General features: G+C 41.8%; 1 protein-coding gene across 10 annotated transcripts; it reads left to right on the top strand.

Moving 5' to 3' along the window:
- The first annotated feature begins 1 nt into the window (after nt 1).
- Nucleotides 2–27,750, top strand: RIOX2 (ribosomal oxygenase 2). 10 transcript variants are annotated; one of them, XM_073305354.1, is made up of 11 exons: nt 2–294; nt 5,424–5,522; nt 7,038–7,473; nt 10,847–10,966; nt 12,258–12,386; nt 16,290–16,393; nt 21,622–21,724; nt 22,463–22,628; nt 23,577–23,665; nt 25,044–25,154; nt 27,092–27,750. In XM_073305354.1, the coding sequence occupies exons 3-11, from the start codon at nt 7,042–7,044 to the stop codon at nt 27,248–27,250; spliced, it is 1,413 nt and encodes a 470-aa protein (XP_073161455.1). In that variant the 5' UTR covers nt 2–294; nt 5,424–5,522; nt 7,038–7,041; the 3' UTR covers nt 27,251–27,750. The 10 variants fall into 10 exon arrangements, 9 of the variants coding, with proteins under 9 accessions (XP_073161455.1, XP_073161434.1, XP_073161471.1 ...); XM_073305324.1 differs by lacking the exon at nt 2–294 and adding an exon at nt 334–351; XM_073305344.1 differs by lacking the exon at nt 2–294 and adding an exon at nt 4,226–5,279.
- The last annotated feature ends 110 nt before the right edge of the window (nt 27,751–27,860 follow it).

The following is a 27,860-nucleotide window of genomic DNA, read 5'->3' on the forward strand; positions in this document are numbered from 1 at the left end:
CCTAGCCGCCACACGGATACGCAGGAGAGGGCTGGTAAAGCGACATGCACGGCTGCTCCGGCCGCGGCCCTCTCCCCTTCGCCGGGGGCGATTAGCAAGGCCCGTGGGTGCATCTTAACTCAAGCCAGGGAGAGCGGGAATAACCACCCGGCTGCTGCCGCCACCTCAGGGGAGATCCGGCGGCGGCGGCGGGAGGAGCCCGCGGCGCAGGAAGAGCCGCGCGGACCAACCTCCTCCAGGCCGGGCCCTGCCCAACCGTTTCCGCCCGTCACGCTCCCGCCGCGCGCCGAGCAGGTAAGTGCGGCCGGCGGCTCCCCCACGCCGGGGACAGCCACGTGGCGAGCAGCCCGGGTAAGAGCTGCAGCCGGGGGCAGGAGGGGCCCGGGCGGCGGCGGCGGCGGCGGCGGGAGAGAACTTCGGCCTCTGGCTGCCCGCCCAGCGCCCGCCGCGCTCCTGCGGACCCGCCCAGGCGGCAGCCCTTGGGCAAGCGCTTGTGTCTCTGCTTCTCCCCACGCCCCCGCCCGGACCTCCCGCCCCCAACCCCCCCAGCACCTTGCGGGCCCTGCCCCCCCCCCCCCCCATTCCCTGTCAGGCCGCGCTGGGCGGGGACAGCTCGGCTTCAGCGGGGGTGTCAGAGCCCCTGTTCCTTTGTGTGCCCGCTGCCGCCCCCCTTCCTCCTCGCCCGGTTGCAGTGGGTGCAGGGGCGCCTGGGGCACGAGTGGGCTGGGCAGGCTGCGGCTTTTACTGTTGGTGGAGAATACCGATGTTTGGTTTAAAGCCTCTTCCCCTGGTTCTCGTGTTTCACAGTTACGCAACATTATGAGCCTTCCGCCTTTTAAAATCCTCTGTATCAAGTTTTAAATTTTCACAGTTGTTGGAAAATGGGGGTGGGTGGGGGGCAGTAATGCTTTAATGACCAAAGACGTTGGGATTCAAGAAGTTAAACCTTTATAAGCGCTGAGGCGCACGCTGTCAACTTCCTGTGTGGAAATAAAGGAAGTAAATATCCTTCAATCAAACTCTGATACCTTTTCAAGCAGCATTTTTCTGTAAATTTCCCTAAAGGATGGAAATTTGTTGCTGGTTTGTGTGTGTGCAGGGAAATCGATTTTAGCTACATTAACTGATAAAAATCTGATCTTTCCAAGCCTAGGCAGTAATTATTAAAATGTTCAGTTTAATGTGCTGGAGCTAGAGAAGAGGGGAGTAAAGGATGAAGAATCCTCCCTATTAAAGTGGTTGGGGTGGGGTAGAGGCTTCATGCACAGTTAAATGACCAAGCTATATGTAGACTGCATAATATCTTATAATGATAGCACCTTTCATCCCTTAAGGGTCCCGGAATACTAATATACTTCATACATACAGCACTATTAAAATGCAAGCCCCGCTCTGGCAGAAGGCAGCAGCTAACTGGCACGCAGTACAACAGTGTGGGGACGTTTCAAAACCTTTATTTGTTAAGTTTCATCTGAAACCCCACATTCACATTCGTGCGTGGAATGCTGTTTATCTACCTGGCAAGGCTGAAGGCCTGAGGTGACCTTGCTGGGATTTGATCCAGTATTTTCAGGAAGCCAGGGTGTTTCAAATCCTGAGAGTGGGTTCCACATGACAATTTGATTAAAAAACTAGAATATGAAATTAATATGATATACCTTAGATGGATTAAAAACTGGCTAACTGATAGGTCTTAAAATGCAGTTGTAAATGGGAAATCATTACTGAGCGGGTGTGTTTCTAGTGGGTTCCTGTAACTATCAGTTCTTGGCCCTATGCAGTTTAACCTTTTTTATCAATGACCTGGCAGAAAATATAAAATCATCACTGATAAACTTTGCAAATGACACAAAGTTGGGGGATTGACATATAATGAACAGGACAGGTCACTGGACAGTTGGCCTCTGAGGGGTTGGAGGTGTGAGTCTGGGGTAGAGAGTGTCTGGGGTGGGAGTAGTTGTGGCTGGGCTCTGGTGGGAAGGGCTATGAGTTTCTGGGCTGGAGGGGCTCTGCAGCTGGCCTTGGGTAGAGGGGGTGAAAGTGTCTGGGCCGGGGAGGGACCCCATGACTGGATTCTGGTGGGGAAAGGGGTGTGTGTGTTTGTCCCCCTAGCTGGGCTCTGTGCGGGAGAGGAGAGAAACAGGAACTGGATTGTTGTACAGGTTTCTTTAACTCTCTATACATGGGGCAATTTTTTGTGTATCTGTATTGTTACAGACATACTTGCTGACAGGTATTTTGAATACATTACCAAAATAATTGAAACTGGTACAATTATATAGTGTTATTTTGACAAAATACGCAGAATTTTAAAATATTGTGCGCAGAATTTTTAATTTTTTGACACAGAATGCCACCAGGAGTAATATTCAGGTCACTTCTATTTAGTTGCTCAAATGTTTGTTTATAAGCCTACGTTTCTGGACTCTGGTTTTAAAATTTTGGCCTTAATCATTGTTTGGCTTCAGTGATTTAATTCTAAGCAGGAACACTTTAAAGAAATTGAATATCACTGTTTGGATTTGTGTTTCTTGCTCACTTTAACAATAAAGTTATATAGTCTGTTGTTCTCCAATCTTCTGTTAAATGAAATCCCTGTCTACAGATTGTTTACCTTAGTGCTGTCAAATAATTAAAAAAATGAATTAACAATAATAGAATACCGTTTATTTAAATATATTTTTGGATGTTTTCTACATTTTCAAATATATTGATTTCAGTTACCACACAGAATACAAAGTGTACAGTGCTCACTTTATATTTATTTTTATTACAAATATTTGCACTGTAAAAAACAAAAGAAGTAGTATATTTCAATTCACGTAATACAAGTACCGTAGTGCAATCTCTATTATGAAGTTGAACTTACAAATGTAGAATTATGTACAAAAAATAACTGTATTCAAAAATAAACAATGTAAACCTTTAGAACCTACAAGTCCACTGCGTCCTACTTCAGCCAATCACTCAGACAAACAAGTTTGCTTACAATTTGCAGGAGATAATGCTGCCCACATCTTATTTACACTGTCACCTGAAAGTGAGAACAGGTGTTCACATGGCACTGTTGTAGCCGGGATCGCAAGGTATTTACATGCCGGATGCGCTAAAGATTCATATGTCCCTTCATACTTCAACCACCATTCCAGAAGATATGCGTCCATGCTGATGACAGGTTCTGCTCAATAATGATCCAAAGCAGAGCGGACCTTGATGGTTCACGTTCTGTAGTTTCCGCATCAGAGTGTTGCTTTTTAAAGACATCTGAAAGCTCCACACCTCATCCCTCGCAGATTTTGGAAGGCACTTCAGATTCTTAAACCTTGGATCAAGTGCTGTAGCTATCTTTAGAACTTTCACACTGGTACCTTCTTTGCGTTTTGTCAAATCTGCTGTGAAAGTGTTCTTAAAATGAACATGTGCTGGGTTATCATTCGAGACTGTTATAACATGAAATATATGTCAGAATGTGGGTAAAACAGAACAGGAGACATACGATTCTACCCCAAGGAATTCAGTCACAAATTTAATTAATGCATTATTTTTTTAACATGCATCATCAGCATGGAAGCATGTCCTCTGGAATGGTGGCCAAAGCATGAAGGGGCATATGAATATTTACCATATCTGGCATGTAAATACTTTGCAACGTTGGCTACAAAAGTGCCATGCGAATGCTTGTTTACACTTTCAGGTGACATTGTAAATAAGAAGCAGTCAGCAGTATCTCCCGTAAATGTAAACAAACTTGTTTGTCTTAGCAATTGGCTGAACAAGAAGTAGGACAGAGTGGACTTGTGGGCTCTAAAGTTTTACATTGTTTTGTTTTTGAGTGCAGTTATGTAACAAAAAAATCTACATTTGTAAGTTGCACTTTCACAATAAAGAGATTGCACTAGAGTACTTTTATGGGGTGAATTGAAAAATACTATTTCTTTATCATTTTTACAGTGCAAATATTTGTAATAAAAATAATATAACATGAGCACTGTATACTTTCTATTCAGTGTTGTAATTGAAATTGATATATTTGAAAATGTAGCAAAACATCCAAAAATATTTAATAAATTTCAGCTGGCATTCTATTGTTTAACAGTGCGATTAATCGCGATTACTTTTTTTAATTGAAGTTAATTTTTTTAAGTTAATCGCGTGAGTTAACTACTATAAATCAACAGCCCTAGATTACATTTAAAGTTTCCATTTAAAAACAGGTAAATGTGCCAAGAGGCTGGTGTGATTGGTATAGGTCTTAAAAGTACAGATACTTAAACTTGTTTACATTTGTGTTATTGATGTATCTATAGTAGTAGATTCTAACATTTTCAGCATTTTTACTTCTCCCCAGTACACTATGTGCTACCTTTCTGCCTTTTTAAAGTGTCGCTGCATCGTTGAAGCAATGTGATGAATTGACTTTGTTTTTACATAATGACACGCAAGCATTTTGTTTGCCTAGAAGAGCAAAATAAATGACTTTCAACTGTACAATTGCTAGTCTGTAATGACAGGTTCTCAGTGACAGTATAAACCAGGGTGGATAAAAATCAATGATTTTTAAAAAAAAATCAGATTTTTTTATTTAAATCGGATTTTTTTGATAAAATACTTTTTGAGGAAAAAACCTATCTAAAGATAGTTTTAATTAAGAGGCATTATAGCTCAAAGATATCTCATCATGGAATAGGGATTATAAATTCTAATTCTATAGTATGAGACAATATATTCATGTAATATTTAAGAAAAGTTTTGTAAATGAGTTCCAATAGTTCATGGATTAGGGACCCAATTTTATGGGGTTCCACAGGCTTCTGTATAGATTATTTAGGTTAATCTTTTTATTTACCCAATGGGACTCAGTGCTGAGTCTAGAAGATACTATCAGAGATGCTTAGTTTTGCGGTTCTCAAACTGTGGATTTGTGTCTCCAGAGGTAACATGCTTCTTAACAGCAAAAATGTTTTTAAGTAAATAAATAATATATAGAGGTGAGAAATTAGAAACCTCAACTCTGTTGTCCCTCTGCAAATTTGTGAACACAGAGTCAATCCCTTATAGGGTGACCAGACAGCAAGTGTGAAAAATCGGGATGGGGGGGTAATAGGAGCCTATATAAGAAAAAGACCCAAAAATTGGGACTGTCCCTATTAAATCAGGACATCTGGTCACCCTAATCCCTTACCTCTCTCTAAAAGTGCAAAGTTTCAAAAAGTTCAATGAATAGAACATTGTTGGCTGCGGACTAGATCTGGAGAAGGAGAAGAAGTCTGGAGATAAATGTGAGAAGCGAGGGACATATATGCTTGTTTTGTTAAAATATTATATGTTTGCTGTTGAAGAAAAAAATCCATAATACTTAGCGTTGTTGTTTTAGTTAAATAAAACAATTTAAATGTCTGTCTGGTGATGTTCTCCTAATACAGCAGGGCAAGACAATCCTCCAAATACTAATGATTAACCTGTAGAATTGGAGATAGTTCATCTCCCAATGACTTCATAAATAACGGCTTCAGTTACCTTTGGTAAATGAAATAACCAATTATTTTCTGATATAGCTGTAAAACTAATCTGAAAAGTTTTCAAAATAAATCACTGTTTAAAAATGTATAAGTGTGTACCTTCTAAAAATGAAACCTATGTCTATCTCTGAGTTGTGAAGAATATGTATTAAGGTTATAACAACCAACAAGAATGCACTTTTATGTAGAAATCCATTATTAAATTGAGTCTTCCTGACTATTGATTTTTAAATCAATTTGATTTAAATTAAATCCACCCTAGTATAAACCACAAAGCTTGACCGTTTTGCACAAGATCAAAGTGCAGCCTTACAATATATCCCGTTAGAGTGTATAATTCTGTAGGGGCAACAGAAAGGCCTCAGTGTTTTGATAGTTTTAATGCTTTGTTAAGGCTGACACCAGTTTGATTCTTTCCAGTGTAATTTTTTTCTCTTTCCTATAAACTGAGTATTGCCAGTGCCTAGCATTCACAAATCATAAGATTTTTAAAATATAATTGTGTGTTGGCTTGCTTTTAAGTCATAATTTTTTACCTTTAGAGGGAAGCTGCTCATCCTAAATTCTTATGTGATGATCTCAGGTTCAAAATTCAACCTTAAACACAAATGCCTTCCAGTTTGCTACTCTGCTTACACTCTATCTCCTGGGGTGCTCCTGTTCTATCCCCCACCCTAACTAAACAGGAGAGCCAGCTACCCCGTTGACATCTTCTTCCATATTCCCTCACAGTCTTCTACTCCCTACGCTCACTTGTCCCCCTTATTTCCTTCCCTTTTCCTTGACAGTCCCCTATCCATCACATTGTACTGCGCCCTCCTCAGCGTGTGACTTATCCTCCCTGCCCTTTCCTGAACCCCCTGATTCTTCATAGTTTCCTGTCATGTTTTCTAACACATTCACCTTCCTTGCTGCTCCTACAGGGTCATTCCAGCACCTCCATGTTCTGGCCTTCCAGTGGTTATTAAGAGGCCACCATCTTCCCTGAGGTCAGGCTGGCTTAATTTCCCCCACCCCCACTGGAAGCCATGGGAGGTGTTGGCCATCTTGCCAGCTAAGCCTGTGACATCAGTGCTGCTGACAAAAATTAGAAGCGGCGACCATTCTTCGTAAGGGTAAAACTGTGAGATTGAAGGCAGTCGTCAGAAATAAATGAGGAGCTAGTATTGCCAACCTGAGACAGCCAACAATCATAAATCAACCCTCCAGTACCCTCAAAAATGTGAAGCCAGTTGCAGGATTGGGGTCTAAGTGAGCAACAGCTACCTGCAGAGGTCTTTGGGAATCACTAAGTGTTTGTGAGAGGAACTGAGGTGCATGGTACATGTGAATGTTCTCCCTTGTCCTTATGGAATAATTTGGAGGAGAAGGGGAGAATCAGAAAGGAGCTCTTCATGCAGTTTCCCTGCCCCAGGTTGTCATGTATTAAACTGAGAGGGGCTGATCTGGACCTGTAACCCCTTAGCTGATTTACTGTATTGTTTCTAGTGGCCTTACTTTCTTTATTAACTTTAACAGGAACATGTCGAAGAAAGGAGGGAAACAAGCCGAAACAGGAAGGAAAGTACATGTACCATGTAAACGAGCAAAGGTGGAAGCATCTTGCCCGCCTTCACCTATGAACTATGACAGCCCAGACAGTGTCTTTGAAAGTTTGATCTTTCCCATCGAACAAGAGACGTTCTTCAAGGAGTACTGGGAACAAAAGCCATTGCTTATTCAGAGAGATGACCCTTCAGTGGCTGCTTACTACCAGTCTCTCTTCCAGTTAATGGATTTGAAGGAGCTGTCCAGCCAGGGTTTTTACTATGGAAGAGATCTTAATATCTGCAGATGTGTGAATGGAAAAAAGAAGGTTTTAAATAAAGATGGCAAAGTGAACTATATGCAGCTGAAGAGAGACTTTGATCAGAAAAAAGCAACGATACAGTTTCACCAGCCTCAGAGATTTAAGGTTAGATCTACTGTTGCCCACAGATTGTGGCTCATGTCCTGCTTATTATGTGTTTTTGTAAAATACAAATGCTGCATATTACCTAGCTGCTGTCTTATTTGCCTCAGTCAGGTTGGAGGCACAGTGTATTTTAGTGTATCACAATGTATCTTAATGAAATCAGGGGGAAATTGGTTTAAGCTGCTGGCCAGCAGGCTGTCAACACCTACTACTTTATAAATGAACTGTCTGAATTAAAACACTATTTCATACTTTGCTCTATGCACCATCCTTCCATGCTTTAGCAAGGGGCATGTCTACAGACTGATCCATGGTGTAAGAAGATTAGAACTCCTCCTTAAAAGCTTGTTTTGTTACCATTGTAATTTAGGGAAGGATAAACACAAACTTAATTATTACCCATCTTTATTTTCGTCTTAAAGTTCACGCACCCACCCCTTCTTGTTTTTGTTTCTGTGTGCAAGTGCAGGTTTTAATACCGGTTCTTTTGAGGCAAGGCAGCAAGGTGTGAAATATTTCCAAAACACTCCACCTTCTTATAAACAAAACACACTAGTATTGAATGACAGCATAATTAGTTGCATGGTCCATTTTAGCAAACGCTCACTCTGCTTTCTCTTTTGCTTGTCTTTTTCTTACTTTTTAGCGTTCACTGTGCACTGATTTAATCAGTAACCCTGGGAAGGAGAGGATGGTTCCACGTATAGTCTACAAAGGGATGAAATGTCAATACCCTGAGCTGGGTATTAGGCACAATTATGCCAACTTACAGTTTAATTTTGTATTAGTCTCTTGGGAGGTATATCTGTTACAATTGTGCCCCAAATGTAATATCTTGCTTAGGGTGTTTTTGATTTCACTGTAGTCCTGGGGCTCAATGTCATATTTGGCATTTGAAGATGGAGTGGATAGTGCAGTCTAGAGTGTTCGTTGAATGCACATAAATTGATAGCACTCCTTTGCCTTCTTGTAGAAGGGTAGCAGGAAGGCATCCTCTGTTTCAGGCTATTCATTGATTTTGGACCCCGATATGGGTGTAATTCCTTAAGCATGTCGTATCTGTCAGATGTGGGTGACGGCAGCATATTTTAGAACTCGTTTATGCAATTAATAAAAAGGGTTTAAAAGGAACTAGAGGAATAATGGGAGCAACCTTCTTTGAGAACATACAAGGCAGTAATAAAAGCAGTTTGGATAGCTGCAATGCCAAACCATAACTAAGCTCAGCAATGTTGAGACATTCCATGTTTGGACTGTTTATTGGCATGTTGTGCAGCTGGCATTAAGATTTGGCTTTAGGATATGAGTTAGAGAAATTTCATGTGTGCATTGTATGTCTTTTTTCATCCCCAAACGGAAGGGGTGTTTTGGTGGAGGTATAGTGTAGCGTAACTGACTCTGGTGGGGAGCTATCATTAGGGTTTGAAACTTAGACCATCAGTGCTAAAAGCATGAGACTTTACTGGTTGAACTAAAAGGCTTGGGGTAAAATTTTCACAAACACCTAAGGCATTTAGGGGCCCAAGTCCTATTGACTGTAATCATAGGTCAAAAATCCCCTAACTGCAAGAAGAGCTGATTGGGGAAAAATTAATTTTTTTTTAATGAAAAATATTTTTGCTGGTATTTTGAAACATCTTGACCTGCTCTAAAGCTGGTTGAAAAATGGGATTAATTTATTGTTTTGTGAAAGTTTTCACAAAACATTCTTTTTTGTTGTTGAACAATCAAAATGCAGAAAAGTTTGACGGGCTCTAGATGGAAATTGTAAAAGACTCAAACTTGTCCTATGAACCAATCACAGGGACCCACATTCTCCTAGTGTGGGTTATATTTAGGATAACTGGATAAGCCTGTGTGTATGTGTTCAGGGAGATAAGGCTGGCTTGAGTCTTTCCTTGTTTATAAAGGATTTGGAGGAAAGTGTGTGTGTTTGTGTTGCGCACACAATGGTTTGACATGAAAGAATCTTTAACTGTAAACCAACAGGTTTTGGCAGTGGCAGTGTAATAATTAGTATTCAACATCTTTCATAGAGTAACTCAATTCTTTTACATTTTGGACATATTTAAAAGTATCTTCCAACATGTGTCTCTGCAAGTCTGATTTAAAAGCTAAAATTCATTTTTTGGGCCTAAATAAGAGGGTAATTCCATAACACTGAAGTATAGACACTAGAAGTTCTAACACCAAATATCTTTAAATTATATTTGGAGGCATACCACTAAAAATATCCAGATGTTGATGCTAGGAAAGGTTGGAGCGGGCTGAGGGCGGGAAAAAAAACAATGGTCAGAGATTCTAGCTTAGTGTCTTAGAACTGAGTGAATAATGGAAGAACTTACGTTGTTTTCTAAATGTGATTTGATTGTGTTGTATTTGGTATCTTTAGTAACAGGGCTGGGACCTTTTACTCTCTCTTTATGATTCTATGCTGTATAATAGAGACACTATATATATTGATTGCATTAAGATATTATTCACAGATTGATTGACTGACTCTGGTTTCTTTTTCCCTCCCCTTAGCCGCATTGTTTTTAGAATCTGTAGAAATAATAGAGAAATGTAGAAATCTGTAGAAATAATAAAGAAGGGAAGGTAGAGGTACCTTCTACCTATTCTCCATAGCAGTCAGGGCAGCATATCACCTCCAGATTGGCACCTGGCTTGCTGGTTACCTTCACAGCTAATTTTTTTCTGCTGTTCCACACAGCATTCAGCCATGGACATGTTCTAGTGAGGCAACTGGCATCCCTCTCTAGTAGGACTCCAAACTTCCATTGTTTGGTGTAAGGGACTGCGGAAGACTTTGTTACGGCCTAGCTAAGGAACTTCCGCTTTCTTGGAGCCGACAGGTCACTGTAAAACATAAAAAAACAACTATCACCAGCTTTGGGCTGGTTTTGTCTGCCCTGAATGGCCCTTTGCCAGGTGGCAAAAAACCCCTTTTTAAAAAGTACCTAATTATATATTCATGAGCTGTTCCTGTGTACTGCTTATTATGGCTCGCTGTTTGCCTCTTCGTCGGACTCTGTCCTAGGCAAAGCTCCGGTGCCCTGGGTTCCCTGCCTCCGTGACAGCAACACTCGGAGTCCCTGTTGCGGGTGTGTCACTTACCTTCATTAAAGCCAATAACTCGCTGCTTTGCTGCGTGTAGGCCTCGATCTTTCGGAGCACTCCTAATAGGCCTGCGGCCTAGCACAAAACATTTGGCAAACTACCTTTACAGTTTCTCCCATCACTTAAGTTCCTCTATGTGGACCGATACCATAGTTAGAGTAATACAGCAAACATTACTTTAAAAAAAACAAATGCCACACTTGCTTTTAGAAGTAACGTTTATTTGTGGTAATTTCACTTGCTTTCTTTAAAGGATGAGTTGTGGAGGATCCAGGAGAAGCTGGAATGCTACTTTGGCTCTTTGGTTGGCTCCAATGTTTACATTACTCCTCCAGGGTCCCAGGGTCTGCCTCCCCACTACGATGATGTTGAGGTGAGAGAACAAGCTTGCTATCTGTAAATTTACAAGCAGCGTTTCCAAGGGTGGAAGTATGTTCACTTTATGGAAGCCATTAAATGGATCCACTTATTGGATAGCTTTGAGTGTGTTTATATGTGGACAGGTTTATGTTCTGTCTAGGTATAGATTTGGTCAAAGTAACGGACAAGGGTTCTTTCATTTTAAAGAAAAGGTATTGAGTAATTTGATGGTAATGTCCTGTGAAATGTGCTTTCCAGAACTGTTGTGTGGGATTTTAAGTTGATGCCGACAAGCTATAGAAGCTTCCCAGCAGCCTTTGTCTTTCAGTGTAGAAGTGTTACAGCAGTGGTGGTGATTTTAAAAAGTCACGATCAGGTCAAAAAATCAATTAAAAACTTCCAGACCTACCTTTGTTACCTAGAACGCATCAAGGGCCTGATCCTGAGAGAGCCTGCTGATTTCATTGGGAGTTGTAGGTGCCTAGCACTTCTTGGGGTCAGACCTTCCAATTATTAAAACTGTAAAAACTTGGAAATCTTCTTTTCTTTGCAATTTCTTCAGCTTGTACAATAGAAATAGACTGGCACACTCTGGTACTTTGTTTAGTAGCACAACACTAGAGTGACTAGTTTGTAAATGCTGCCAGGGAAGCCTTAAATCGAGACATGTCTTCATTTAACTTTTAAAAATAACAAAATCGTTATTTACATTACAATGTAAAAACATTACATTTTATAAAACTTACTAAAAAAACAAAACCTGAAGTTGGGGACTTACGCTGCCTGACTCTCTTCTTTTAGCTGTCATGTTTTAAAAATAAAACAAATATTTTCTAGTTGGTTTTAGAAATATTACAAATAAAAGGCATAAATGTCTCCTCATGAATCAGAGGTTGTTTTTATTTTATTTTTAATTTCACTTCAGATAAATGCATCTAGAAGTTTTGTTTGTTAAAGGAATTTTAGCTGCACACAAACATACTTTTTAGTTACCTAACACATGCAGAATGTACCTCTCAGCTGTCTCCAAAGCCTTCGATAGAATTCAGTGTTCCATTTGGAACTGTTATGCAACTAGCTATTTCACATGCTCTGTGTTCTTATGTGACTGGCAGAGAACTATTTTTGAACTTTATAGAACTCTGGGTGTCACCAGTAAGGCCATCACTTCGACTTTTTTTGTCTTTGCTACCTATCTCTCTCACTTAGTCCCTTGGGTTTTTTCAGAGTTCAAAATTTGAGCAACTGGAGGTTTGAGGCACAGCATGGCTTTTTGTTGCATATTGTCTTGTGGCCCTTTGCAGGTGTTTATCCTTCAGCTGGAAGGAGAGAAACACTGGCGTCTCTACAAACCTACTGTACATTTAGCTCGAGAGTACAATGTGGAATCAGAGGATCAGATTGGGAATCCAACACATGAATTCATATTAAAGGTACTAGTATTTGCTGCACATGGCTTTCTTGGCTTTGGCTGTGAAACACAATAGTGTAATAACTTTATTTTCTGATGCATTGTTTAAGAAGAATGCCCTGAATGTGTTTATAAAAATGATATTCAGAGCACTGGAAACAGTCTGGCGAAAAGGGCAGTCGGGTATCCTATAGGCAAATTGTAGAACTGGTCTGAAATCAACAAGATGAAATTCAGTAAAGACAAATACAAAGTACTACACTTAAGAAGGAAAAATCAAATGTACAACTATAAAATGGGGAAAGACCTGCAAGGTGGTAGTATTGCAGAAAAGGATCTGGGGGTTCCAGTGGATCACAAATTGAATATGAGTCAACAATGTGATGCAGTTGCAAAAAAGGGTGATATAATTCTGGGGTGTATTAACAGGAGTGTCATATGTAAGACATGGGAGATAATTGTTCCACTCTAGTTGGCACTGGTGAGACTGCAGCTGGAGTATTTTGTGGTGCCCCAAACTGGATACTTTAAGAAAGATGTGGACAAACTGAAGTGAGTCCAGAGGAGAGTAACAAAAATAAGAGGTTTAGAAAACATTGCTTATGAGGAAAGGTTGAAAAAACCCGTATGTTTAACCTTGAGAAAAGCAGACCGAAGGAGGATCTGGTAACAGTCTTCAAATACACTAAGGGCTGTTATAAAGAGGACAGTGATCACTTATTCTCTAGAGAGGGACCAGGTGGGTGAGATAATATCTTTTATTGGAAACAACTTGGGTTGGTGAAAGAGAGAGGCTCTCAGCCTGAAGAAGAGCTCTCTACAAGCTCGAAAACTTGTCTTTCGCTAACAGAGGTTGGTCCAATAAAAGAGACAGGCTTTTGAGCTTACATGGAGCTCTTCTTCAGAGAGCTTGTCTCTTTCACCAACAGAAGTTGGTCCAATAAAAGATTTTACCTCACCCACCTTGTCTCTCTACTATACTGGGACCAAAACTGCAAACAACTGTTTTCCATCTCTGCTGAAGGCAGAACAAGAAGTAATGGGCTCAGTCTGCAGCAAGGGAAATTTTAGGTTAGATATTCAGAGAAACTTTCTAACTCTAAGGATACTTAAGCACTGAAATAGGCTTCCAAGACAGGTTGTGGAATCCCCATCACGAGATTTTTAAGAACAGGTTGGACAAACACCTATCAGGGACGGCCTAGGTTTACTTGGTCCTGCCTCAGCCGAGGGGGCTGGACTAGGTGGCCTCCCAAGGTCCCTTGCACTCCTACATTTCCGTGGTTCTATGATGAGCTTCTCTACCTTTTGTGTCAGTCATAAGGCCAAATCCTGCAAGGTCTCTGCATGAGAAACTCATGTTAATGGACTCTTTCCAAGTGTATGGCATTACAGATTCAAGTCAAAACCTGGCTTTGGATGGAAGTAGGTTGTGAGTATTATAAATGAGAAATTCATTGACTTTAATAGAAGTCTGAGGGGTTGTAAGATTTGATCCAGAGTCTAATGAATATAGTTCCTTTTCACTTTCATTTGTTGCATATGGTGGGCCATACTCTAGTACCCTTCATCTCATTAAAGAGTACATTACTCCAGTGGTTCTCAAAGCCGGTCCGCTGCTTGTTCAGGGAAAGCCCCTGGCAGGCCGGGCCGGTTTGTTTACCTGCCATGTCCACAGGTTTGGCCAATTGTGACTCCCACTGGCCAATGGGGGCTGTGGGAAGCAGTGGCCAGCACATCCCTCGGCCTGCGCCGCTTCCTGCAGCCTGTATCTGTGGAACTTGGTTCTCTTCATCAGAGAACTGTAAGGACTGGTTTGCTACCTGTATCCAACACAGAGCTCAGCTCCATGAGAGTTAACCAATAGCTAATTCAGTTAAATTATCCACCTTTTCATACTGGGGAACACTTCCCCATCTATCTAGCTGGGATCCCGCCACCCTTTAGCAAGAAGGGAAAGACAGGTGTGACCATAACCCTTTGTCACGTGTTTGTAACCCTCCTGAGGGTTGTGACCCCCTAGGTTGAGAACCCATGGTCCTCCTAATTATTTCGCAGTCCTTAATTTATAGCATCTTAATGTTGATAATGCACTTATGTATGAACCAGTTTTCCCTTAAAGACTTGGGCCCAAATCCTGCTTTGCCTTACTCATATGAGTAGTCTGGTGAGGTCAGTGGGTCTATCAAGTGAATAAGGCAAGCAGGATTTGGCCCTTAAAGTGTTGGTCAGCTCTGACGAGTGACACTGTAAACTGACTTCTTTCTACCCAGTAGATCAGTTCCCTTTTGTGTATTGTTGAGCACCTAGTAACTTTATTCCCTAATCACCAAAATGATAGTCTAGAGAAAGGTAGATCAGATAGGACAAATGATTAGCCATTGTTCTTCATAATGTAAGGTCAGGGATATAACCCCCTGCAATTTGACTGATAAGGTTTCTTACCATGCCTCAGGAAACCCATAATTTAGAAAAGCAAGATAGTTCAAAGTTGTGATTAACGAATCATTCTGTAAAGAAGTAATAAACCAATGTTAGCATTTGATTACAATCTTTTCTGTTGTAACTCTCCTGTGGGGAGCTCCCAACGGGGCTAACACATACCGGAGAGTTAGGTGCACTCCTTGTAGGAGGTGCTCCTCTCTAGGTGAGCTAGAACATAAGTTAATTACTCCACAAGTCAACAAGTGGATCCTTTCTAGTTGTGATAGATAATCAAGAGAATTTATTAATGGCAGAGGGAAGCTTGTTAAAAGGTAAGTGAATCACATGTGGTTTACCTATGACAAACCACAGCTCTTTATAAATGGGCAAACATAAGTGATCTTGCTAAAACCTGTGAAATTCTGTAATTGGAGGAGACCTTTAATTCACCTACTTGAAGAAGCCATTTGAAGAGTATTCACTTAAAATCTTTTTTTTTTTAAGACCACTAATCTGCCTAAAGAGTGGTTTGAGCCTGGCAAATAAATGAAATTTAAGACTAAAATTTATTCTGTGTTATACCATAGTTATTTTATGACTCTCTCTTGGAATACATTGTTCAGGTATTCAGAATTTAATGGGAGAAGCTGTAAATTTAGCCTTATTTGCAGTAGCAGTCACATATCTAATTAAAATCAATTTTAGGAATAAAGTTAACCAAATCCTTGGCAGTGCTTGTGTAACATTTGATCTTGGGAACTGAAGCATGTGGTTGGTGGTGACATCTTCTTGCAGAGCTGCGCTGGGCCTGAAATATTTTTCTGTGATGCGTTTCTTTTAGTGGTGCAAATTTTTTCTTCAAGGTGGTGTTCCTTTGTCAGTCTGTTCTCTGCTCTCTCGTCTTTATTTTCTGTTATTTCCATTCTGCTAAATTGCCATCACTTTTAAAGAGCCCTTGCTCACAAGGCTTGTTAAGACAGGAGGGTGGTGGGAGGAAGGATGGGTGGTCATTTTTTTAAAGACCTGTTACCAGAACTGCTTAAACTGTGTTTAAAAGTACGTTAGTACCTAGCATAGATGGGTTTTATTAGCTTTCCTAGGCAACTCTAGTTTTTTTCCCTTTCAAGGGTGTTAGGTTGGATCCAGATAGCATTTCACTTGTTTGTCACTCTTCCACTGGCTCACTTTGTCAATGGGCTGATCTCAGTCACTTCTTCATTTTGTGTGTATCTAGTTTAATGTGCATATTGTAAATTTTAATTTGCCTTGACTTCACAAATAATAAGGAAGAATTTAGTTCAGCTCTCAGGCTCTCCATCCTTAAGAGGTCCTCTTTCATCGCTCAGCTATGTGGCATGGAAAGGTGGGTCTATTGTATTGCATGATTTTATATTCAACTGTCAACATTGATATCTAGGGAGTAATTTCTTTATTTTGATAACATTGCAGTAAGGTAGTTACCAAGAGACTCAAATACTTAACTGCTTCTATTTTCTTTTAGCCAGGAGATTTGTTATACTTTCCAAGAGGAACTATCCACCAAGCTGACACTCCTCTAGGGGGATCATATTCTACTCATGTGACCATCAGCACCTACCAAAACAAGTAATTATTCTTTACCACTTTCATAGCATGGCTTCCTTGGACACTGTTTGGATAAATGCTAAAGGTGACCTAAAATATGTGTGTTTCAGAGAAGTGGTACTGTCTGTTGGCTAGAGCAAAGGCCTGGTAGTTGGGATTCTTGGGTTCTGTTCCTGGTTCAGCCACTGAACTTGCTGTGTGAGCATGGGCAAATACCCTAGCTTTTGTGCCTCAGTTTTCCCATCAGTAATATAGGGATAATACTTTACCTGCCTTCCTGGCAGGGCTTTTGTGAAAGTTGTTGAAAAGGTACTATAAGATCTTCTGATGAATGATACCATAGAAGTGCAACACTGTAATGAAATCTAAGCCAGTATTCATGTAGGAGTAATAAAGATCTGGGAAAGCAAATCATTAGTTAATTGCTGCATAAAAACATAGCAAGTAGGCGGCTTTTAACAGAATCATTTTTAATTACTTACTTATTACTTATCACCTGGGGACTTTAGGTGGAAGATAAGGTGACAGGTACAAATTCAGTGTTGCATTTTATACAGTCTCTCACCAACTGGAGAGTTTATTGCACATTTCTTAACTCAGAGAATATTAAGCACATCAAGGATGAGTTGTTAGTTTTTCTCTCCTATGCCACCTCCACCAGGCACCCAAACTTGTCTTAGCTGTAAACCGTCCCTTTATAAAAATATCCTCATGCTTTTCATCTACCCGTTTCAGCCTTTCCCCAGAGATTAACTTCCACCTTTGTTTTCTACACCCTCTCCCTGCTGATGCCTTTTCCCACTGGGGGATCGCTGCTATCACTTAACCTGTCTCTCCACTGCTGGCCTCTGATTCAATGGTCGGGGTGAGGAATCAGATGTGGGAAGGATTTCTAGCAGTAGGGGTGTCTCATCCTGCCCATACTCCAAAGCAACACAAACCTAATACACCACCTTTTATAGCTGCTGGAAAACTGAACCCTGGAATAGCACTTCCTACTTGATTCACTGGTGACCATGTAAAATGACCAGCTTTCAGATTTTCTCCACCTGGAAATTGGTTCATGTTCTGAAGGTTAAGATGAAATGGCTTTGAGCAGAGAACATGTCTCTCCCATACAGTGGGTGAGTCTTTACTGATTTACAGTGCGATTTAGTTCTGGTAATCAAAAGTTACTTTACAGTGTGTGTGTTGCTCGTATTATCGAGAGGCAGCATTAGAACCATACTTCCTGACCTGCTTTGGCCTAGCAGAACTCATGCTGTCTTGTCATGGTGCAGATTTTGCTGAGGAAGCTCACTGCTTTATGGATCCACTTGCAGTGATCACTTTTTATGATCAGAAGAGGAATTGCTCAAGTCAGTCCTTACAACTATTATAATATCTGTCAAATAATATTGAAAGAGGAGGATTTACACTGGATTGCATCAGATCCCTGTCACATAACTGCTGAAGGCTTGAGAGGCTGGTGTTGAGTGAACATAATCCATCAGCTATGGCGTAACACAATGCCAGTTCACTGAGTTACTTGAGAAGCAGTACCATCAAGGACCATGTTCCCTAGAGTGTTCTGAGAATGAGCAAGAGGCTAGAAGAGTGCTGTTCCTTTAAGAGGAAAAGTATGACCTAATATTTATCCATGCTCGTCAGGCTATTGGTAACAAGATAGAAGCTTCCTTCACATTCTCTCAAGAATCCAGGCAGCATGGGCAGCAATCTTAGGAAAAGCTACTACTCTGCATTTCTCATGCCTGCAGGTAAAGTGCAGTGATGAGACTGACTATAAATATTAGGAACGTGTGGTACGTGCTGTTTGTTTTGGGGAAAATTTCCAAGAGCTCTTAAAATGCAACAGTCGTCAAAGTCGTATTTTGTGCTCTTCCTTGGCATCATGAGCAGTGTCTCCTGTAAGCGTTGTTTTCCTTGGCTGAGTGACTGAGGGCAATGGAATGAATGTGATGTTTACTTGCAGTCTTAGCTTGTGTTCCACCGACTTCACAGAGAAACAGCAGGATGGGGGTTTGATTATGTAGGCAGTTTAATATGGCTGGATGTCTGCATTCATCAAGTAACATGTATACCCAAGAAGTGGATATACAGAATTCTAAGTACACCGCAAGCTGTGTGGTGTTGCACTCTAAACATGTATGAAACACAAACAACTATTATAAGAACACTTAAGGTTGCAAAGTTAAGCACTCAAAAGGAAATGCCAGAATTGAGATTCCTGTACAACCTTAACTTGCCCCCTTGTGCCTACGCTTCTCTCTGTGCCCAGCCCGTGCCAGTCTCTGCCCTTCCACCCCTACACACTAAACTCCCAGTCAGCTTTTCTTCCTCCTCTTCTCAGTTCCCAGACCCACCTCTTGTCTCCTCTGCATTTGAATCACACTGCTTCTTCCTTCCCACTGCCTGGAAGTGGGGGCTCACTGAAAGCACAGGAGAGAGAGTATCCTTGCTCTCAGTTCTGGTGCCAAGCTCTATCCCAGAGCAGCAATTACAGGGAGAGTCTGCCTTTTCCCCTTTAGATTTGGGCTGAAGCATGCTCAGTTTCTCTGTTGGGATGGTGCATGTGTAGCCAGGTCACACTCGTAGCTGTGAGGGGAGGGAGCGTGCTCTTTGAAGATGGAATCTTAGGAGATTTTAGCTGCTGAAGTCCAAGAAGTTTCTACTGAGCATGTGCAAAGTACAGTTTTTCAGAGGCTTATAACGTAGCCAAATTTAGGTGGATTTTTCATGGGGATGGCAAAAGGCACATCCCCGACACAAAGACCACTCCCTGCTGAATTTCAAATCCCTGCTCCAAAGCATGTGGTCTCTAGAGCATTTCAGAGAAGCGATTTGCAGAATTTTTTAACATGGGCAAAATATATTTTTCCCTATCCTTCATCTTGGAAACAGCTGAACTGTTTTGGTTAAAATTGTTCAAAACAATTCAGTCTGAGGCGGACACCAACATGGAAAATTTCAGCCCAAATGTTTGGCTAAAGTTTGATAACTTTAATTAGAGAACAGGGTCATTTAACAGGAAATTTTGGGCAACCTTAGTAACAAGCAGCCATCAGCCCTGCCTATTTGTGTGTATGTGCATATATAAACACAAATTAAATTAATGTGGTCCTTTTGAAAATGTGTGTGTTTGCATTACATGTTAATGTGTTTATAAAATTACCTGAAAATCACCATTTTAAAGTTAACTATCTACTTTACCAGTGCGTGCTCTTTCTCCAAGTGTTTCAGTGGCTGAAGATGTCACTCCCTGCCATGTGAAGGGAATCTTTGGCTAGTCCTAATATTTTGGTTGTGGGGTTTTCTTCAGCTTGGAACTCCCAGTATTTCACTGTCCTATTTAGGCTGCTGGCGCTTCAATTTCCTGGTGCATCTCTGGTCTCTAACTGGCTCTGCAGTGTAGCCATGCAATAACGATGCAGCTCATGGTAGCGGGAATTGATTGTTTTTAAAAACTACGGTCAGAGCTGCCTCTGTTTAGAATGTAGCAGAGGCAGGAGGGAAGGGGAAGCTCTAAGATGGAAGCCGCCCCAGTGTTTAATTACTAACATCAGCCAAAGATTCCTTCCCCACATACACCCAATGAACAGCAGCAGTTGGGACACATAGGGAGAAAAAGATGGTAAACTTTTCTGAATCAGAGGTGGTGGCATTATTATTCACGTATCACTTGTATGACAGCACTGCCTAGAGCAGTGGTCCCCAAACTGTGGGGTGCGCCCCCCAGGTGGGCACAGAGGAACATCTGGGGGGCAGTGCCGGGGGCCCGGCCAGCCCCTACAAGGGGGTGGGAAGGGAGCGCCACCCAGTCCCAGCTCCGCTCCAGCCTGGATTCAGCCCCCAGCCATGTCCCAGCCGCCGGCCCCTGCTCCTGGCCCCCACTCCCAGCCTTGTCTCTGCTCCTGGCCCAGCCGGAGGGAGGGAGGAGAGGGGGACCACTGGTCTAGAGCTTCAGCCGAGATGGCGGCCCCATTGCACTAGTGCTGTTCAGTATACATAGCAAGAGACCATCTCTGCCCCGAAGAGCTTAAATCTAACTAGACAATACAGGACAAGAGAGGAAGTATTATCATCTCCCTTCTACAGATGGGGAACTGAGGCAGAGGGAGTAAGGGCCAGATTTTTCAAAGGCATGTAGTCACCCTAGGATGCAGACAGGTGCTTCATGGGATTTTTGAATAGTGTGGACTCCTCCTTGACTAAAGTCCTCTTCTCCAACTGAAACCTTTCAGGACTTAATTATTCCCAGACATAATCTGTGTCAAGATGGACATGATTAAGAGTACAGATCTGTGATTTAGGGAAAATACATTATAGGTGTATAAACCCAGCAACATCAGAGTTCAACATGTTTGTAATTCTTTTAAGTACTGAACTACAACAGTTAAGGTATCCAGACACCCTTAACTCTGCCTTTCAGTGACACCATGCAATAGCCATATTATGAAAGCATTTTAGTGTTTGTAGTCTGAGATTGGTTTAAGCTGAGTTTTTAAAGACATGTTCACTTTTTTCGTCATGGTGTCACTACAGGGAAGAATTAAGGCTGTTTGGGAGTGAAGCCAAGCTGCCCTGAGGGAAGATGGTGGCCCACTATACTTTCAGGAGGCAAAGAAGAGCACCGTGAGGAGCAGGTGAATGGAGGCAGTGGCCATCTTTGCTAAGGGCACCCTGTGCCTGGCTCTCATAGAGTGCAATGGGAGATGACAGCCATTGTGAACGAATTGTGGAATTTTCGTCAGCCTCTGAAGCAAAAACTTTCAGCTGTGGGAAATAACAGCAAAAAATTACCATTAATCCTAAAAGAAAATTTTCAAATGTAGCCACTGCATAATGGTTCAGTAATTTTTTTGAAAGCTACTCTGTTATTTTGTTATGACCACTGGAGTCAAAGGTCTGACGCTGTGCTAAATTTCTTAAACTTTTCAATTAATTTTAACTCATACAGTAATGGATTTATTCGTAAAGTCTCCGAAAATTCACTCCATACACAAAGAGTAAGTGCGGTAAAGTTGGGAAGGATACCCTGTATTGTTCAGACATAACTAAGAACCTTGCTTTAAGTGCAAATCTAAACTCAACATTAGCAAGCTAATATGCTAATAAAGAGACACTTGCTTTATCCAAGTTAGCTATACATAGCTTCCATTCTATGTAGATGAGAAGCAGCTTAGATAGTGTCTTTGAGCCTTATTTCAGTGTCACCATTTCAGTTGTTTTTGTTTCCCTCCACCCTGCAGTTCTTGGGGAGATTTCTTGTTAGATGCGATTCCTGGGCTTGTGTTTGATACAGCGAAGGAAGATGTGGCTCTACGGACAAGTATACCAAGGCAACTACTGATGGTAAAGAGATGAAATTGTGAGGGGAAATGTAGTATGAACTTCTGTATGTTAAAGAAATGTTCAGGAGAGTGCAGCTCATAGCCCTATTGACGTGTTGGCCCCATTGTGTAGTACCAAAACCACCTCCTTTTGAGGTTTGCAGTTCACCTTCGTTTTCAACCCCAAGGAATAGGTCGCCCAGAAGCTGTGTCTAGGTTGTTGAACTGCCCTCTCTACATATCCAACATGTTCCCAAGCTCTGACACTTTCCTCTCAGTCATAGTGTTGCTTTGGGGTCCCTTTCAGATGCCACCTCCTTCTGGCGGCGTTCTTAGTGATGCTAAGGCTTGTTTTTACTATCGGGGTAAGTTGACCTAAGTCATGCTACCCTAGGTACATGAATAATGTGGTTTACCCCGGTGTCCTAACTGCGCTGAGTCAACAAGATACGCTTTCTGGTCGACTTCCCTTACTCTTCTTGGGGAGTTGGAGTACTGGGGTAGACCGGAGAGCGCTCTGTCATCGATTTAGCAGATCTTCACTAGAAACTTCACTTTTTCATAGAGAAAAAACAGTTCAAAGGGATACTGACAGCCCCAAATGTGAGCACTCTCCTCATACAACTTCAGACTCCACACAGTAGCATGGTTCCCAGCATCTGTAATGCTTTGAGGATTTTGACCTATCCCTTCTTTAGTGAATTAGGATTGTCTCTGATAATTAATGTGGGCTCATGTGTGAGGGTCTCTGTGTATTCAGCAGGTGGATATAGCTGACTCAACAAGGAGATTAAGCAGCTTTCTGAGAAGTCTTGCAGACCAGCTGGAAAACACCAAAGAACTGAGATCCTCTGACATGAAGAAGGATTTCATTATGAACCGATTACCACCTTTCTTGGGGAACAGCCCTGATCCCTTGGCTCCAGGTTGCATTTAAGTTTAGTATTGTTTCCCTTAGTGGGGGATTATGATTACTATCTGCACTGTGGTAGCATTAGAGGCCTCAGTATGGGAGCAACTCCCCATTCCGGTAGACACTTTGCATGCACACCAAATGCAGTCCTTGGGTGTAAGGCAAGAGACAAGAGTTGGATGCAGCAGACAGATGGGAGCTCAAGGTAGCAATGAGATGGTTATAATTAGTGTAATGAACTGTGATGACCTCATATCAGCTGCCTAGCCATGGCACCTGACTTGGCACGGAGGAAATTTCAGAAGTTTTGCAGCAAGTGCTGTTAAGTGATTAGATCACAAGGAATGCCAGGGTTCCTGCCAATCCTTCCTACCCCTTGCTCTGCCACTGACTGTGTGTGTGAATCCTGGCAGGTCATTTTATCTGTGCTCCAGTTTCAGTTTAACCTTCTGTAAAATGGGGCTAATACCTAACCTTCCCGAAAGGAGGGATGCTGTGAGGCTTAACTAATGTCTGTTGTTGAACTGCTTTGAGATCCATGGGTTAAAGGTGCTGATTGGGGCAAAGTGATAATAGTAAATTTGTTACATATGATTTGAATTTTGAACTGATTACTATTCTATTTAAAATGAGTGAAGCAAATGTTTAATGTTGTGCTTGATCGTTAGAATTACATATTTATTCTGAGTGCATATTGCTTTAACTGGTGGAGGTTGTTGCTAATACACCAACTTGCTGTTGTAGCTATTTGTGTCTCATGAATCTGAGTGTGAGTGTAAACGGCTCAGAATCTGAAAGAATGCTTTTTCCTCCCTGTATTTGAGAATGAGCAGAAGTCAAAAGTAGAGCTATTCATTCCTAGACTTTGTTAAGCTACAGGAAGAAAAAAGCTTAACAAAATTCTCAGCAAAGCATGGTTTAGTTTCCTTCCTTTCTGAAGGACCGTATGTTTTTCTCTTAGGTGGAAAATTACCAAAATTAGACAGCAAAATCAGATTGCGGTTTAAAGATCATGCCATAATTACAGTGGAACCCGATCAAGAAAATTCTGTAAGTCTAATGAAACTGCCTGCATAGACTCCAGATGATTGTTGCTGTGATGTTTGCTGCTTTGTTGTGCTGTCCTGGACTGTTTGTAGGAGTGTTTGTTTAGTTGCCCAGCATCTGATTAGGATTTGTCATGAGATTTCAGTGATGTAATGCAATTCTGTTTTACAATGTAGAGTGTTTTCATTTTGGAGTTCTACAAAGTAGATTTAATCAGGGATTTTGTGTACCATACACAGGGCTTTCACCAGGAATTGGCTAATGGCCTTAGATCCAGAAAAAGCCTGGTACCATATGGTACTCAGATACCTCTTGCTGCTCTTTGGCAAAGAAGATTTGCTTTTGAAACACATTCTTTTCAAGATAGGACATTAAATAAGTCACTTCACCTCTTTGGAGAGAGTGATTCTTACCTCCTTTGTAAAGAGCTTTGAGATCTACTTATGAAAAGCACTACAGAACAGCTAGGTCATATTATTTGTTAAAGACCTTGTGCAAGAGGATGCAGCTCTGTTAACTTCAGTGGGGCAGCCACACCTACATTATGGTTGTAAGTAACCCTCTGTCTCTCCGTTATCCTTGGCCTTGCCATGCTGGCTATGGGTATTGAGTTGTTCCATGGAGGAGATGGTAACATCATGGTCTCTGATGAGTACTCTTGACACAATGTAAACCAAGGCCTGCTGGCAGAGGCTTTTTTGGAGGGGAAGGGGGTTAGTGGAGAAAGGATCTAGATTGATAGTCTTAGAAACTAATGTTCTGTCTACAGCACAGGTACAACAAACTTCCTTGCCTTGGCAAGCCGTGCTCGGATTGGAGGGTAGCTGACTCTGTCACAGAAACTACTACTTGCAATTGGCAGACAGTTGTCCACAGAATCTGACCAAAGGCCTGAAATTTGTGAGATAGTAACGAATTCAGATCACTTTGGGCCTGTGATGTAGACAAGATACATATCCTAACAAGCCATGTAGTCCTTTATGAAGGCCCTGCAGGATGTGCACCCTGAAGGAAAGTCCATGTTGTAAATAACGTAAGTTCCATTCTGTAGTCTTAACCTATTGATGGCTTTAGTTATGTATCTATCTATGGTCCTTTCAGCCACACGTGGTCAAGGGGAGACGAGATGCCTGCCCCCACGCACATCTAGTCAGCATTGTAGGCTGAAAAACAGAAGTCTCTGAACGTCACTTTTTCAAGACTAGCATTCTGTAGCTTCATCTCCACTAAAGCAGGTGACAGCTGGACTAGGGTGGGTGGTAAGAGTTCGTGGGTTAGTCTTAAAATGAGCTGCTTAAGTAAGCAGGTAAATAGATGTGATCAAAGTAATTAACTTACACTGTCTTGTGTAATAAATGGTTTTCCTCCTGGTGTCTTTTAGGATGAGCGTCGCAAAGAGATGGCTTATGTCTATCACTCTTTAAAGAACAGGAGAGAGAGGCACATGATGGGAAATGAGGATGATGACACTAATGAAGAAGGGATATCTGAGGTTTGTTGTTTATTTTGTTTAGTAAGATGTTTAGCGTGCTCTATAACCAGCTCTAAATGTGTAATGGGGCTGACTCTACCCCTGCAAGGAAGGGAAAGGAATCTCTACAGCTTGTCGTGTTTAAATGGCTAATTACCCAAGTTAGGCTTCATGTAGATTTGTTCTGCAAGGCTTAATTCACTTTCTCTTGAGTCAAGATGTGCTGGAGGATTAGCAGAAACTCACTGCTTTTCTCACTCCCCCTTCTATGTGCTCTGCTGCCCTCCCTGTCAAGACTAGTTGGCTGTGAGGGGAAGAGGCAGGAGCCAAGTGTGGGGGCACTGCACCCAATTCTAAAAACCAGCCAGAATAGCTGTTTGTTTTAACACTGGTGACATTTCAAATGTTCACCATTAGGTTCCATAATTAACACCTTACTGAGTTAAATAGCAGGGTTCCACCCATAGGTCTTTGTTTCTCTGTCTGTTTGCAGACTCTGGCAGCGCTGTTCAAAAGGATTACTCTGGGCAACAGAGCTAGTCAGTTTTGTTTTTTGTTCAAATAATCTCTTACATTCTGTAGAGACCAGACCATGTGTTGGCTCAGTCTGACCCCTGCACTTGGGTTTTGATGTGATTTTTAAAACTCATGCAATAATTAAGTTATGTGCCAACAGAGTGTGTGTGGGGTTGTTTTTTTTTTAATGTGAACTTCATGAAGACCTCTTCCTTTAGAGAGCCTGTGACTGGTGCTTTTATCGCTATGCCTGAAAGGATCCTTCCTTTCAGGACAATGTTGATGACTTTAACAGTGTGACTAGCCTTTGCTTCATCTGGATCATGTATATTTTACTGAGCAGAGTGGCAATGCCTCTGGGATGTGTCAGAATGTCTGATTAACATAAATCTGAACCAGCTAAAGCTTTGACCTGAAAGAACTGAGAACGCAGGATTCCTCAAAAACAGCTATGTTGTACAAAATATTTAGAGGCAAAAGATACTTTAGGCTATTTGTCTAGCACTTGTTTTTGCTTTGGTAATTGGAACCAGGCTTTATATACGCCCTCATAACTCTTGTATGTGGGTTGTAGAACTTAAATTTTGCTGTGCCACTTTGATTGGCATTTTAATGTAATAATACAAGCCCTGTTTATACTAGAGAAATTTGGTGTGCTTGACTGCTATCCCCTGTATTTGTAGCAAATAGTGTGTCTATGCTCACAATTTCTTCCCTGGCACACGGGTATCCTGCACTGGCTTTGGAATTAGACTTCATCTAGGCAAGTCTAACCATTGTGTGGGGTCCAAGGCAAGGCCTGGCCCAAATCCCACAATGCACCTGACATTGCTGCAGTGGGGACTCAGAGTAGAACAGGGTCACAGCATATATCCAGTAGAGCCATGGTATGGCGTCCCCAGCCCATGCCGCTGATACATCCCTTGAGAGCTCCACTGCAGGGGCAACTGCTGGATTAAAGAGGAAAAAACAGCAAGAAACAAATGACAAGAATGAAAGTGCAGCTCTCCCTGTGCACTCGGCCGAAGGGAAGATGTGGTCCATGGAAAAACCCTCAGGCCCATGACACCTATGCGAGCACAGGTTGTGGCCATCACAACCTACGTACATGTGGTTTTTGAAGTAGGCAGTGGTGCAACCTAAAAATATGAATGAGGTAAATGTATGTGACACCCCCCAGGAGCACTATGTTCCTTTCAGCAGGGATGATAATCCAGATGGTGTTTGTTAACACATGCTTCATGTTCCCAGAACAGGATACCTACCGTGGATGCTCTGCACTGTTGGTGTTTGCACTTGCATCACATCAGTGCAGGTACAGCAGAGGTGAGCTGCGTGTTAAAACAAACACATACAGTGTTGTGGGAGAGACTTCGTAAAATGTTTCAATTAGGCCTCAGTTCTACCCTTCCCTAATTTTTTGGGGGTAATTTCCTTTTTAGGCTCATGGATTACGTTTTCCTTTATCTCACATGGATGCACTGAAGCAAATCTGGAGAAGTGCTACTATCGCTGTTAAGGAACTGAGCCTCAAGTCGGATGCAGAGAAACAGAACCTTGTGTTATCGCTCTGGACTGAATGTCTCATTGAGGTACTCTGAGTCTTTCAAAAATCAGCCATGGTCCTGGAGCCTAACATTTCATCCTTGGAGTACGTACTGACAAAGAACAATCGGATTCCTCCTCTTCCATGGAGCTGGATTTATGCAAGGCTGCCGAGGAAAGGCATGTGGTTTAATCTCAAAGCAACCTAGGTGGTGGTGCTATCCCCTACACAATAGCTCAGTGCTTAAAACACTTAAGATGTGGGAAACCTGGCTTCAAATCCCCAGACCAGTCTCTCCCATTGAGGTTGTTCCTCTTAAGGGATTAAAGTGGCTTTGTACATGCACAGTGGTAGAACTTTAGATGTCCACAGCATGGGGGAGCAAGAGTTGTCAGGATCTAAATGCCTAATGTGGCAGTGAGGGCTGGATCCACTAAGGGAGTCATTCAATAAGAAACAGGTCCACTGCACTGAGCATCTAGTAAAATTGTGTTGCTCTTCTCACAGGTTTGCCTCATTTACTAAGTAAAACTAACAATAAAAAGTATGACTCAACTATGGTGGCTTTTCTTGGGTAAATGTCTCACTAGGTCATAGAATTTGACTGCAGCACAAAGTCATGCTAAAAATTAAGCCCAGTGAGACTAACAGCATTGGTTCTCAAA

This window comes from Lepidochelys kempii, chromosome 1, assembly GCF_965140265.1.
Source record: "Lepidochelys kempii isolate rLepKem1 chromosome 1, rLepKem1.hap2, whole genome shotgun sequence".
NCBI classification, from domain to species: Eukaryota; Metazoa; Chordata; order Testudines; family Cheloniidae; genus Lepidochelys; species Lepidochelys kempii.